This window comes from Siphateles boraxobius, unplaced genomic scaffold (assembly GCF_051911475.1).
Source record: "Siphateles boraxobius isolate OS27281-9 unplaced genomic scaffold, OSU_SipBor_1 7, whole genome shotgun sequence".
In the NCBI taxonomy this organism is placed as follows: Eukaryota; Metazoa; Chordata; class Actinopteri; order Cypriniformes; family Leuciscidae; genus Siphateles; species Siphateles boraxobius.
Genome location: NW_027509197.1, coordinates 40,692,765 through 40,708,260, shown reverse-complemented (window position 1 = coordinate 40,708,260; position 15,496 = coordinate 40,692,765). Strand labels below are relative to the sequence as shown.

General features: G+C 35.3%; 1 protein-coding gene across 2 annotated transcripts in view; it reads left to right on the top strand.

Moving 5' to 3' along the window:
- The first annotated feature begins 1,009 nt into the window (after positions 1 to 1,009).
- The window catches only part of anos1 (anosmin 1), an 86,967-nt gene continuing 72,480 nt past the window's right edge, over positions 1,010 to 15,496 (top strand). For both annotated transcript variants that reach the window (XM_077216459.1, XM_077216460.1), the window contains exons 1-2: positions 1,010 to 1,226; positions 10,822 to 10,869. In XM_077216459.1, coding sequence (XP_077072574.1) covers positions 1,062 to 1,226; positions 10,822 to 10,869 — 213 coding nt within the window. In that variant the 5' untranslated portion in view covers positions 1,010 to 1,061. The remainder of the gene's footprint in view (positions 1,227 to 10,821; positions 10,870 to 15,496) is intronic.

The following is a 15,496-nucleotide window of genomic DNA, read 5'->3' as shown; positions in this document are numbered from 1 at the left end:
ATATTTGTAAAAGCATATTGATATCAATGAAGAGAAAAATAAACTGTTTCCCTGTCAGAAAGCAGAACTTTCTATGTCATAATTATGATTTGCATGTCATATGATTGACATAAAAGGTAGAAATTATGAGATAAAGTTTAAATAGGACATACTAAATCATAATTATGAGATCTAAAAATTGAAATTATGACATGTAAACTTTCTATGTTATAGTTTACAAAAGCACGTTTGTATTGCAAAAGCATATGGTGATTAAGAGGAAAAGAAATGAGATGAAGCTGAAATTATGACATGCTAAATCATAATTATGACGTCATAGTTGTGAGATTAAAACATAATTATGTCAGCTTTTCATGTTATGGTTTACAAAAGCATGTTTGCAAAAGCATATGGATATTGTAGAAGAGGAAAAGAAATTAGATAAAGTTGAAATTATTACATACTAAATCATAATTATTTATGACGTCATAGTTGTGAGATTAAAAATCTAAATTATGAGACGTCAACTTTGTATGTCATAATTATGCTTTTTTTATGTAATAATTTCAATTTGTCATGTTATGGTTTCCAAAAGCATGTTTGTAAAAGCAAATTGCAAAAGCATATGGATATGGATATTATAGAAGAGGAAAATAAACGGGCTGAAATTGAAATTATGACAAATTATGACGTCATCGCTGTGAGATTAAAATTCAAATTTTTATGTCATAAATAATTATGATTTTTATGTAATAATTTTAGCTTTTCATGTTATGGTTTACATGTCTGTCTAAAAGCATGTTTGAAAACACATTACAAAAGCATATTGATATATTATAGAAGAGAAAAATGAATAAGCAGAACTTTCCCAATCATCCCATCTGAAGTTCCTCGCGCGCGCCCCCGCGCGCATCTACCTGCGTCTGGAGAGGCGGGGCGCGCGCCGAGCTCCACCAATAGCGCGCCCGCGCTGAATCTGACGCCGCCCCCTTTCAGCACGAAACTTTCTTCATCTGCAGTTGCAGCAGGAGCGAGACACACACACACACACTCACACACACTCACTGACTGCAGGCTTCGCTATGCTCGCGCTCACCCTGTGGATTATCGTGTTGTGGAGCGCCGCGCGCGCGGACGCGAGGAAACCCGACGAGTTCTTCAGCGCGAGCGTTTATCGCGCGAGGTGCGCGTCGCGGTGTCTCAGTTTGCACATCACGCGCATTTCTGCTGCTTTCAAGCATTTACAGGTATGAACAACTATCATTATATCACACAGAAGCTTCATCAATACCAGTTTCAATGGCAATTCCCATAAAATTCTATTTATGTTACAATTTCGATTTAGAGTGACATAATTTCGACTTAGTATGCAATTTCCTAACTTTTAATTTGTTAACACAATCTTTAAAATTAGATTAATGTTTTCTGAGTGTTTTGCAGAAGAATGTTTTAAAATTTTCGACCGATATGTGCTTTTCAATGGCCGATGTAGGCTACAGTATATGTGCAAACAGAATGTACCCATAATTTTGAAAATCAAATTAATCACTTATTTTCTTTATTATTATAAATAATAATTCTTATTGTTATTTTACACTATTTAAATTTACTTCAAAAATACAAAACGCATAGCTATAGATTGTGAACCTGATGATGATCATATTGGGCTGTCACTCTTTAGTGACCTAGAAATATTACTATTAAAACTATTTAATGACAGAAAATGAACTGAACACTTATTTTGCTTAAATTTGACTCTAAATTCACAAAAATCAGAAAACAGATACTTAGTACATTTTCAGTCAAAATGGAATCCAGGCAATTTAATCTGCTTTATTGGTCCATCTATAATTATTAATAGTCTTATGTTTTTGTATTGCTTTAACAACTAATTAACATATATAAATATAATATTCAGAGGAGAAAAAGCACTAAACGGAGTGTGAAACATTGTGAGGTATGAACTTCAAAGGGTCAAGCTCATATTTTCATGAGGGAACTAAAGCATATTTAGAGTTTTATGCTAATTGAGCTCTTTTCCATCCCAAATTCATAATGTAGAATTATATTTATATTAAAGCAGCACAGAAAAGATCGCAATCTCAATTCAAACACCCATGCAATCTTATTCATATGACAACTACAGTCTACTGGGATAAAAATATAGTAAATCATCTTTTTGAAAGTAAATTAAAGCTTCAAATAAAGATTGTATCAATTACGTTGTTACACCAGTAGGTGGCGACACGTGACCGTTCATTCATTCAAGAGATTCGTTCAAAAATGCTGATTCATCCAGTAATGAAACAAGTCTTTATGTGTGAGTCATTGAATTATTCACTCAACCCAATAAAAACATTATTGTAATTAGGCCTAATTAAATATTTTTAAATAGACTGCAGTAATTAACATTTTAATAGAACCTTTTGTAAATTATATTTTATGTTGTTTAGTTGTCTATTCAGAATTGTGCATCTATTTATCCAGAATATATATATGATGTTTTTGATAGCAAATGATATACTTCTGCTCAAATCTATAAATTATTACTGAAAATCATTCTTTTTTTTTGGGTGCATTATAAGTTTAATAACTTAACTGTGATTACCTAAAGCAATTATATGGGATTTTGTTGCATTTTGGCTGATATTGATGATATTTCTGCTGCAGTGAAACAGATGATTCCCAAGTGAAGGGTTTGTGTTGCTCTTTTGCGGTTGTTTTTTGTCAGAGGTCATGATCTAGAGCGTATTAGTTTCCTCCGGTCTCAGCGAAAGTCTCTTTTCCTGCTAAGCTTCCCTCGTTGTGTTGAACTGAAGCGACTCTTGAAACTCCTGAAACTTGCCATGCAATCAAAACAAGCTGACATCCATCCGTGCTCGTGACGGTTTATGATGTTCTTGAATGAAATGTCGAGCTGTTTGGCAGAGATGAAGCAGAACTGCAGCCGTTAATGAATCGAGGGGAACATCTTTCTTAAAGGGATAGTTCATCCTAAAATGAAAATGTTCTTTCCCTCAGGTCATCCTAGGTGTATATGACACTCTTCTCTTTTAGACGAATACAATCAGAGTTATATTAAAAAATGTCCTGGCTCTTCCAAGCTTTATAATGGCAGTGAATGTCTGTTTATTTTTTTTAAGTCCATAAAAGTGCATCTGTCCATCACAACAGATGCACTTTTATCATGATAGATGTACTTTTATGATGGACAGATGCACTTTTATGATGGATAGATGCACTTTTATGATGGACAGATGCACTTTTATGATGGATAGATGCACTTTTATGATGGATAGATGCACTTTTATGATGGACAGATGCACTTTTATGATGGATAGATGCACTTTTATGATGGACAGATGCACTTTTATGATGGACAGATGCACTTTTATGATGGACAGATGCACTTTTATGATGGATAGATGCACTTTTATGATGGATAGATGCACTTTTATGATGGACAGATGCACTTTTATGATGGATAGATGCACTTTTATGATGGATAGATGCACTTTTATGACGGATAGATGCACTTTTATGACGGATAGATGCACTTTTATGATTGATAGATGCACTTTTATGACGGATAGATGCACTTTTATGACGGATAGATGCACTTTTATGATTGATAGATGCACTTTTATGATGGATAGATGCACTTTTATGATGGATAGATGCACTTTTATGATGGATAGATGCACTTTTATGATTGATAGATGCACTTTTATGATGGATAGATGCACTTTTATGATTGATAGATGCACTTTTATGATGGACAGATGCACTTTTATGACGGATAGATGCACTTTTATGATTGATAGATGCACTTTTATGATGGATAGATGCACTTTTATGATGGATAGATGCACTTTTATGATGGATAGATGCACTTTTATGATGGATAGATGCACTTTTATGATTGATAGATGCACTTTTATGATGGATAGATGCACTTTTATGACGGATAGATGCACTTTTATGACGGATAGATGCACTTTTATGATGGATAGATGCACTTTTATGATGGATAGATGCACTTTTATGATGGACAGATGCACTTTTATGATGGATAGATGCACTTTTATGATGGATAGATGCACTTTTATGATGGACAGATGCACTTTTATGATGGATAGATGCACTTTTATGATGGACAGATGCACTTTTATGATGGATAGATGCACTTTTATGATGGATAGATGCACTTTTATGACGGATAGATGCACTTTTATGACGGATAGATGCACTTTTATGATTGATAGATGCACTTTTATGACGGATAGATGCACTTTTATGACGGATAGATGCACTTTTATGATTGATAGATGCACTTTTATGATGGATAGATGCACTTTTATGATGGATAGATGCACTTTTATGATGGATAGATGCACTTTTATGATGGATAGATGCACTTTTATGATGGATAGATGCACTTTTATGATGGATAGATGCACTTTTATGATTGATAGATGCACTTTTATGATGGATAGATGCACTTTTATGACGGATAGATGCACTTTTATGACGGATAGATGCACTTTTATGATGGATAGATGCACTTTTATGATGGATAGATGCACTTTTATGATGGATAGATGCACTTTTATGACGGATAGATGCACTTTTATGATGGATAGATGCACTTTTATGACGGATAGATGCACTTTTATGATGGATAGATGCACTTTTATGATGGATAGATGCACTTTTATGATGGACAGATGCACTTTTATGATGGATAGATGCACTTTTATGATGGACAGATGCACTTTTATGATGGATAGATGCACTTTTATGATGGACAGATGCACTTTTATGATGGACAGATGCACTTTTATGATGGATAGATGCACTTTTATGATGGATAGATGCACTTTTATGATTGATAGATGCACTTTTATGATGGATAGATGCACTTTTATGACGGATAGATGCACTTTTATGACGGATAGATGCACTTTAATGATGGATAGATGCACTTTTATGATGGATAGATGCACTTTTATGATGGATAGATGCACTTTTATGATGGATAGATGCACTTTTATGATGGATAGATGCACTTTTATGATGGATAGATGCACTTTTATGATTGATAGATGCACTTTTATGATGGATAGATGCACTTTTATGACGGATAGATGCACTTTTATGACGGATAGATGCACTTTTATGATGGACAGATGCACTTTTATGATGGATAGATGCACTTTTATGATGGACAGATGCACTTTTATGATGGACAGATGCACTTTTATGATGGATAGATGCACTTTTATGACGGATAGATGCACTTTTATGACGGATAGATGCACTTTTATGATGGACAGATGCACTTTTATGATGGATTGATACACTTTTATGATGGATAGATGCACTTTTATGATTGATAGATGCACTTTTATGATGGACAGATGCACTTTTATGATGGATAGATGCACTTTTATGATGGATAGATGCACTTTTATGATTGATAGATGCACTTTTATGATGGATAGATGCACTTTTATGACGGATAGATGCACTTTTATGATGGATAGATGCACTTTTATGATTGATAGATGCACTTTTATGATGGATAGATGCACTTTTATGATTGATAGATGCACTTTTATGATGGATAGATGCACTTTTATGACGGATAGATGCACTTTTATGACGGATAGATGCACTTTTATGATGGATAGATGCACTTTTATCAAGGATAGATGCACTTTTATGATGGATAGATGCACTTTTATGATGGATAGATGCACTTTTATCAAGGATAGATGCACTTTTATGATGGATAGATGCACTTTTATGATTGATAGATGCACTTTTATGATGGATAGATGCACTTTTATGGACTTTTCACTGCTATTTTAAAGCTTGGAAGAGTCAGGACATTTTTTATTATAACTCTGATTGTATTCGTCTGAAAGAAGAATGTCATATACACCTAGGATGAGTTGAGGGCTAATTTTGAGTTGAGGGCTAAATCATGGGCTAATTTTAATATGTGGGTGAACTATCGCTGTAAAGATTGGAGGGGAACATGTGTCTTTAGATCAGAGGGCAGAGGAGGCGCTGGTGAATCTCTGAGTCTCTGGGCTTTCTGTCTCCTGAGGAAGTGCTTGACAGACTGAGTTTGATGAAGGACTGGTGAAGCTCCAGGAATAGAAAGCGATTGTTGTTGGTGCTCCATAAAGAGTGTCCAGTGGCCGTGTGTGTGTGTGTGTGTGTGTGTGTGTGTGTGTGTGTGTGTGTGTGTGTGTGTGTTCACAGGTCTTTCATGTGAAAATGGGAGGTCTGGTCAGCTGCAAAAACATGCAGACCCCCTCCGTACTCGCCTGGTGACCAAATGCCAGTGTCACACTCCACACACACACACACGCACACACACACACACACACGCACACACACACACACACACACCCTGTGCAACTGCTGCTGACAGTCGATCAGTCTTCCTTCTTCAGGAGTTAATAAAGGATTCAGTGAGGAAGTGTGAAGAAGACATGATGAGAGTCCGGAGAGTCTGAGCTCACACTGAAAATACATCCATCCATCCATCCATCCATTGTTTTATTAATATCCATCCATCCATCCATCCATCCATTGTTTTATTAATATCCATCCATCCATCCATCCATCCATCCATCCATCCATCCATCCATCCATCCATCCATTGTTTTATTAATATCCATCCATCCATCCATCCATCCATTGTTTTATTAATATCCATCCATCCATCCATCCATCCATTGTTTTATCTGTATCCATTCATCCATCCATCCATTGTTTTATCTGTATCCATTCATCCATCCATCCATCGTTTTATCAATATCCATCCATCCATCCATCCATCCAGTGTTTTATCAGTATCCATCCATCCATCCATCCATCCATTGTTTTATTAATATCCATCCATCCATCCATCCATCCATCCAGTGTTTTATCAGTATCCATCCATCCATCCATCCATCCATCCATCCATCCATCCATCCATCCATTCATCCATCCATCCAGTGTTTTATCATTATCCATCCATCCATCATCCATCATCCATCCATCGTTTTATCAGTATCTATCCATCCATCCATCCATCCATCCATTGTTTTATCATTATCTATCCATCCATTCATCGTTTTATCAGTTTCCATCCATCCATTCATCGTTTTATCCGTATCTATCCATCAATCCATTGTTTTATCAGTATCTATCCATCAATCCATTGTTTTACCAGTATCTATCCATCAATCCATTGTTTTATCCGTATCTATCCATCAATCCATTGTTTTATCTGTATCTATCCATCAATCAATCGTCCTCTCTGTGTCGTTCCATCAATCCATTGGCAGATGATAATATAATTTGTAATGTATAATATTGTAATATAGTAAAGAATATGCTACTAACTGGTTTTGAACTCTATTGTTTTCTGTCTCACTTGTTTTTTCAAGCTGCTTTTGACACTCAGAAAGTTTATGTCCCAAATAACAATGTGTCAGTACAGGTCATCAAAACACGGTTTAATGTCCAGTGAAATTAAACATTTTTAGAGTTTTTATTGTCCTATGTGACGTGTAAATAGCGCAGTATTAATGTGTGTTTGAGTATCAGTGATTCCATCACAGGCGAGGGAAACACCCGGCTGTAAATCTGCTGAAAGAGCGACTCTGTTTCGCCAGCGTTTGGAAAGTGGGATTATTTATGCGTGTGTGTATGAAGCCAAAGGTGTGTCACACAGGTCCAGCTAGCGCGTCTGACGTCGTAAAAATTATTACCTTTTAAATTAAGCCCTTCGTTCCCTCTGTTTCTCTTAATGTGCCGAGCCCGAGGGACACGCGTTCTGATCCAGAGGAAAGACAAACATTGGAAAGAAGTTTCGCCGTGTTTCCTTGTTAAGAGCCTTTGATATGAAACAAACCGCGGCAGCAGCTTGAGTGTGTGTGTGTGTGTGTGTGTGTGAGGTTTAACATCAGTAAAGACATGAATGGAGTCTTGTGCTCCTTCCATCCATCCATCACACGCTCAGAAACATCCACTTTGTTTTTAAAGTTGTTCTGTTTATCGATCACCACAGATTGAGTGAAACTGGTGTTTCTGAAATGCTCTGATCTTTGTCCTGTTTGAATGCTGGGTGTGTAACTGAGCAATAATGTCTCTTTAAACACCCGAGAGTCAATGTCAATCTTCAAACCTTCATGTCTACACTGATTTCCACTTTACAGCCGGTCTATCTCTGGAATGTGGATCTGTGGATGTTTTGCTTGATAAGGACGTCAGTTTGCTGATTTACCAGCACATTGCCCAATACTGACACAAATGTCTCATCTCAATTTTCTTTTGCTATTTTTAATGGTATACAAATGCTTTTAGAATTAAGTTATATGACTATAATTTTTTTTGAAGGATTTAGAATATGAAAAAAGTAGTGCCGGGCTACGATTAATCGCATCCAAAATAAAAGTTTGTGTTTACAAAATATATATGTGTGTGTACTGTGTATAATTATTTTGTATATATAAATACAAACTGTATTTCACAAAATATTTGCATGTGTATAGTGTATATATATTTATATTATATATAAATATTTTATATATAAATAAATAAAATTCTTAAATATATATGTGTGTGTATTTATTTATACAATATAATTATACATGGTATACACACATATATATTTTGTAAACACAAACTTTTATGTTGGATGCGATTAATCCTATATATTAAATAATCATGTCATCTTTGTATATACAAATTTTATGAATTAAATACTTTATTTTGGAAGTTGATGGACACAAACCTGATCTTTTTGTTTTGTTTTTATATATCAAAAGTTTTTTGGGTTTCAAAATAGTTCAAGGAGTCAATGGAAATGGTTAGAGAAAAAAAAAAGAAATTTAAATAATAAAATAAAATAAAATAAAAATTAGATTAAAATGAATTAATATATAGATGAACATTTATTTAAAGATTAAAACAATATATAAATAGAGTAGGTTACAGTGCTCTAATGAGTAGAATTTTTTTTAAATAATTAACTTATAATAAACTAAATATTTTCATATAGACACTAATTGTTCACAGTGTAAATTGGGTCTTTATTCATATCCGATCGAAAACCCTGCTTTCGTACTAATTTAAACTGGAAAGGTATGATGACGCTCTCTTCTCTTCTCTTCTCTCATCCATCCATCCATAGTTTGTCCTGACAATATTTACTTTTCTAGTCAAAAAATTGGAACTTCTAATTAATTTTATAATTAGAACGTCCTTACATTTAAATTTGAATTGCAATTCTGCGCACCGTTTCCTACATGAATGTAAATTCACTGAATCTCACAGTATATTTCTCAGACGTCACCATCTTCAAACACTCTCGTTGTCTGTGCGACGGATTGATTTCGCTTCTCTGTTGCAAGTTGTTTTGCACGGATAAAAGCGCCTGCTAAACGCATACTTGATGTAAACGTACAGTTTATCTTTAAAGACGATGTTATGTTTCGTTCCAGTGGATGAGTTTGCGTGATGGATTACAGTGGATCTGGCAGTGTGAATCCATCAGCAATGCTGACTGTAAATCTGTGAGCTTTGAAAACAAAAGGCTTAAACTGTCCAGGAATATCCTAACAGTTCTGACCTATAATTATCTGTCCGAGGTCAGAAACACACGAGCAGAAACAGCTGGGTCAACATCACGCCGGGTGTCCGAGGATTACAACCAAAGCTCTGAATGTCCTGTGAATGATATATCGGTGGAGCTGGGATTAATTTAAAGGAGTAGTTCACTTCAGAATTAAAATTTCCTGATAATTTACTCTCCAAAAATATTCATCTCTTTCTTTCTTCAGTCGAAAAGAAATTAAGAAAACACTCCAGGATTTTCTCCATATAGTGACTTCAATGGAGTCCAACGGGTCGAAGGTCCAAATGTGAGTTTCAGTGCAGCTTCAAAGTCTCGACACGATCCAGCCGAGGAATAAGAGTCTGATCTAGACAAACCAGCGCACATTTATAACTAAATAAACATTTATATACTTTTAACCACTAATGCTGGTCTTGCACGAGCTGTGATAAAATGTCGCTGGTTTGTCTAGATCAGACTCTTATTCCTCGGCTGGATCGTGTCGAGACTTTGAAGCTGCACTGAAACACACATTTGGACCTTCGACCCGTTGGACTTATTTGGACATATTTTTGGGTTTATTGACAAGTTGCAATGATGTTGATGATTTGTTTTGGTTTAACGCCTATGTAGTTTATGAGGTGAAGTTAATAATGTTCGATTTACAGTCTTCATAAAGGTGATCCAATTAACATATCTGTACTAGATCCAGTCGGATGGCTAAAACGGTTCAGGCTGCGCTGGTTTAATGACTCTGATTGAAGACACACGTTAACGCTCCATTACAATCTTGATGATTCACATGTTGTGCGTTTGCTCTGGTTCCAGAATCCACCGTCTCAGTTCAACTCTTTGAAGCTGGTTGACCATTATCCTTGACATCAAGTGCACAACACCCTACGGTACTGGATGGCAAATTAAGTCCTTTAATGATAAGTTGTTTCCCAAGACTTTCGCAGGGAATTTCCACTGGATTACATTGTTCCAGAGTCCTTTGAACTTGACATTGAACTTAAGCAGACTTTTGGTTTGCAGAACCGTAAAGTTTGCCTGTTGGGATGCTTTTGGAGAAGTGAACAGAGTCCTGATTCACGTGGCTTCATTTGAAAACTGGGATATTTTTAGTCAAGCATCATTTTTTTTTTGAGTGATGGTGCAACTGAATCTTTGAAATGAACTGATTCACTAATGTTTTGTATATGTGTTTCTTCTCGTTTCAGAGCAATGGATCATTGGTGTGGTGTCAGAATCACAAGCACTGCTCAAAGGTAAAACTGTGAATCTCATGCAATCAATGATTAGTGAAACAACGAAAGACCAAAAAAAGGTCCTATTTTACGACCATTAAAGAGGATTCATTATGCAAAATTCACTTTAACGTGGTGTTTGAACGTGTGTTGGCAGTGTGTGTACACAACCAGCCTATAATGATAAAAATCCACACACTCCTCTTTCTTAATCCTCATAAATCATAAGCAGTGTTTAAGAATAAGCCGTTTGCGGATTCTATGCAATGTGACATCACATATGATTAGGCTCCGCCCATGACTGCTGACGGATTAGCATAGCTCCGCCCCTCAGTGAGCTGTACAGTCCACCATGTTTTATCTCCTTGTTAGAGCATTTAACAGCAGCATTCAAGAAAGAAATATATTATTAGTAAAGCTACTAAAGTTATTCAGTCAAGAGCAGAATTTTTTTGTTTTCTTTCGTTGCTTGATTCATATTAACAGCATTTATAGAAGTAGGTGCTGTATATTACACTGCTTATACTTTAATACACAGATCTAATATACACATGCGATTTCTTTCCCTGCTGTTTACGTTCACAGACATAACTGACTGTGTTTATGTGAACTTTGTGTGTTTTTGGTGTTTTATTTGACAGTTTAAGCGCAATAAGATGTGAAAGAGAACATAGTTTAATATGTTTAATTTAATATTTCGGATGTGTGCGCTCAGAAAACTATATATCAAAGTTTAGACTGATATGGCTTTAAAATGCATGCAGATAATAAACTTTCATGATAATAAAGAACTGCAATCTCACGTGACCGTGATGGAGATGATAATCAAAACCAAAAAAGATGTTTTAGTGTTTTGCGGAGAATCTGAAATACGAGCTGTAAAGGCTCCGCCCCATTCTGGACTCAGGAGCTCATTTGCATTTAAAGAGACATGCACGAAAACCGCATGTTTTTCCTTCCACTCAAAAATTGCCATTTACAACATGGTAACATAATTGATCTGTGGGGTATTTTGAGCTGAAACCTCACAGACTTATTCTGGGGACACCTGAGACTTATATTACATCTTGTAAAAAGGGGGCGTAATAGCTCTCCTTTAAGTTTTTTGCAAAAACTTTATGCATATTTTCACTCTTCATTTTTGTAATGCAATGGAAAATCATTCTCATTACTGCCATGCAAGAAAAATTATGATATTTAAATGATCATAAATTGTACAAGTTTAAAAAGTAAAGTATTTATACATTGTGTTACAGCAATGCACGAAAAAACAGTGATGTTTTATTTAAATATTAGTAGATTTTACTATTTTAAGTCTTTGCATCTCATTACTGCAATGCAATAAAAAAATAATATTTTATTAAAATATTCATGAAGTTTACAAGTTTAAAAAGTATGATTAAAGAATTTGTAGTATTTGTTATACTGCATTTTTTTTAAAAGCTGAAATCTGTAAAAACACTATCGCAGTGACAAGAATCTATTGAGAATAATGGGGATTATAAAAGTATATTTTGATTTTGAGGTGAAATAAGGTTTCAGGTTAAATTCAGTGCCTCAATATCTCATGCATTGAATTGAAGTCAGATGCAGCAGTGACCGTGTTTATATGATTCCCGGGTATCTGATGCATACTCTACATTTACTATGGTAACAGTAATATTGAGTCTCTGTGGGGAGCTGAAGGTATAGACGAGTCCTGTGTTGGGTTATTACACTCATGACGCTCGTTCACACAACAGTGGTTACACAGAGGAAAGAAGTGGCCAGATTTTACACTTGCTTGCTTGATCCAAATCTGAGTTTGATTATTTTTGTGTATGATGTGTTGCAACTTCATTTAGAGTCTCTCATGCATTTTACATACGGAGAGTATTTTAAATAATAAGGAGCGAAACATTTAAGCTTTCACAAATATTCATTGTTATTTTATGTTAGCTAACTCACTTAAATGCTGGGTTAAAAGTAGCCCAATGAGTAACCCAACTATGGGGTGGTATTGCACCTTTCCAACGTTTGGTTATTTTAACCCAATGCATTGGGTTGAAAGCCAGTTGGGTTAAAAGTAACCCAACTGTTAAGTTAATTATTTATCTTTATTCATGACATTATTTTAATAAACAAAAGACACTTTGTTTATTATTTTAATAAATAAAAGACACTTTGTTTTCAAATACAGATTGTTTATTTGTATAAAACAATAAATATGTCTCAACAAATATATTTTTAAATTACAAACTAAATATTGGGGAGTCTAGTAGAATTTGATGTAAATATCTAAACGATTGTGTACACAAATTCAAAATACACAACATGCGTATTTAACCCAACAGCCGGGTTATTACTAGAAATTACCCAACGATTTTAAAAAAATGACCCAACATTTTTGGAAAGTATACCAACATAGTGACCCAATATAAATAACCCAACGTTGCTGTTTTTTACTGTGAATGCATTAACTGATGTTTACAAAATGACAATAAAAGACACTTTGTTTTCAAATACAGATTGTTTATTTGTATAAAACAATAAATATGTCTCAACAAATATATTTTTAAATTACAAACTAAATATTGGGGAGTTTAGAATTTGATGTAAATATCTAAACGATTGTGTACACAAATTCAAAATACACATGCGTATTTAACCCAACAGCCGGGTTATTACTAGAAATTACCCAACAATTTAAAAAATGACCCAACATTTTTGGAAAATAACCCCAACATAGTGAATAACCCAATATGAATAACCCAACTTTTTTTTTTACTGTGAATGCATTAACTAATGTTTACAAAATGAGACCTTATTGTAAAGTGTTACCAAAGAGAAAAAAAAGCGTGACGAGCGAGGTTCATGGCATTATTTGAATAAATAAAAGACACATTGTTTTCAAATACGGATTGTTTATTTGTATAAAACAATAAATACGTCTCAACAAATATATTTTTAAATTACAAACTAAATATTGGGGCACATGTAAATATCTAAACGATTGTGTACATAAATTCAAAATACACAACATGCGTATTTAACCCAACAGCCGGGTTATTACCAGAAATGACCCAACATTTTTGGAAAATAACCCAACACAGCGACCCAATTTGAATAACCCAACGTTTTTTTTTTTTTTTTTTACTGTGAATGCATTAACTAATGTTTACAAAATGAGACCTTATTGTAAAGTGTTACCAAAGAGAAAAAAAAAGCGTGACGAGTGAAGTTCAGCCAAGAAGAACAGACATTAACAAGGCCAAACACAAATGGATTTTTCTTCACGAGAGGTAATGAGGATGTCAGAGGGCTTCAAAGAGGAGATACACGGCGCTTGAAAAGCAAAGCCGCTTTGTTTTTTGCGCTAGAATGCAACAAAAGACCTGCTCTTTTCCTTTCCATGGCGCTGGCCAGTGTTGGGTCTTGGCAGAACCGCTGTCCCCAGTCATTCATCAAGAGCTGCTGTGTTAAAGAAGGATTTGGCTGTTTGCGTGTGTGAGCGTTGGGCGTTCCCATTACAACTGGCCCTCTTCATCCCGAGCCTCAGAGAAACTCTGGAGGAGATCATGCCATGCTTTGACGGAGTGTGTTTCTGTTGCTAGCTATCTGTCAGGCATACTTCAGAATCATGTTTTTTATGCTGGTAATTAGTAATGCATATGTTCCCTGGGTGGGACTGGGTTCAGTCTGGGCTGATGAACACATGCGTCAGATGGACGTCTTTGCCTGTTGCATCATGTTTCACTGTTTCGCATCTTGAGATGTTGTTGGGTTAATGGTTTGGCTTTTTTTTCTTTCTTTTTAACCGTGCTCTGTGCCATTGTAATCGATAATCTAGCGGATTTTAAACGAAACGTCATTCAGGATTTAAAATGAGAATTTTGTTTAAATTGCAGTTCAGGATTTAAATTGATGTAGAAAACCAGATGCAGTTCAGGAGGAATTAAACTGCATTTGAAATTCAAATAAATTCATATAACTCTAATTTTTATCTTGGAAAAAAACAACGTAAACGAAGTTTGAAAGATTTGAAGTTTTGAAAAAAGTTTTATGGGTGGATGTTTTGCTTAATGATAGATGGATAGAATCTGCATTGTCGTTAACTGTGAACAATTTACAAAAACATATTTTTAAAAGTAACTTTAACCACAGCATGTGTGTGTTTTTCTGCTGGGTTGTTGTCTCAGGATTGTAGAGTTTGTTTGCTCTTCTCCTCTTAATGAAGAGATCTGTTTGTAAAGTCCTCACAACACAAAGCAAGACCCACACTGGGCCGCTCATATGAGGTTTCCCATACAGTGTGTGTGTGTGTGTGTGTATGTGTGTGTGAATCGCTGTTTTCAACCTGTTTAGCCTTTCCACTGAGTCACTGCAGATGTCAAACAAAAGCAAAGACAGTAATGTCTCTGAATGCCGGGTTGAACGGCTCATTGTGGTGTCACTCCTCAACAAAAGTGAAGCAAAGGTGGGTTAATTATTTAAACAAAGCTAAAGTGACCTCAGATCCGTCAGCGTTATTGAGGACGAGTCTTGGCCGAATCCTGCGACGTGTCGGTCTCCCGTTGTTATGATAATTAACCCCGTTAGCCTGCGTTTGTGAGTATTAGAGCTTCATTAGCATGCCTTCACCATCACCCTCCATTCACACCCGCAGGCC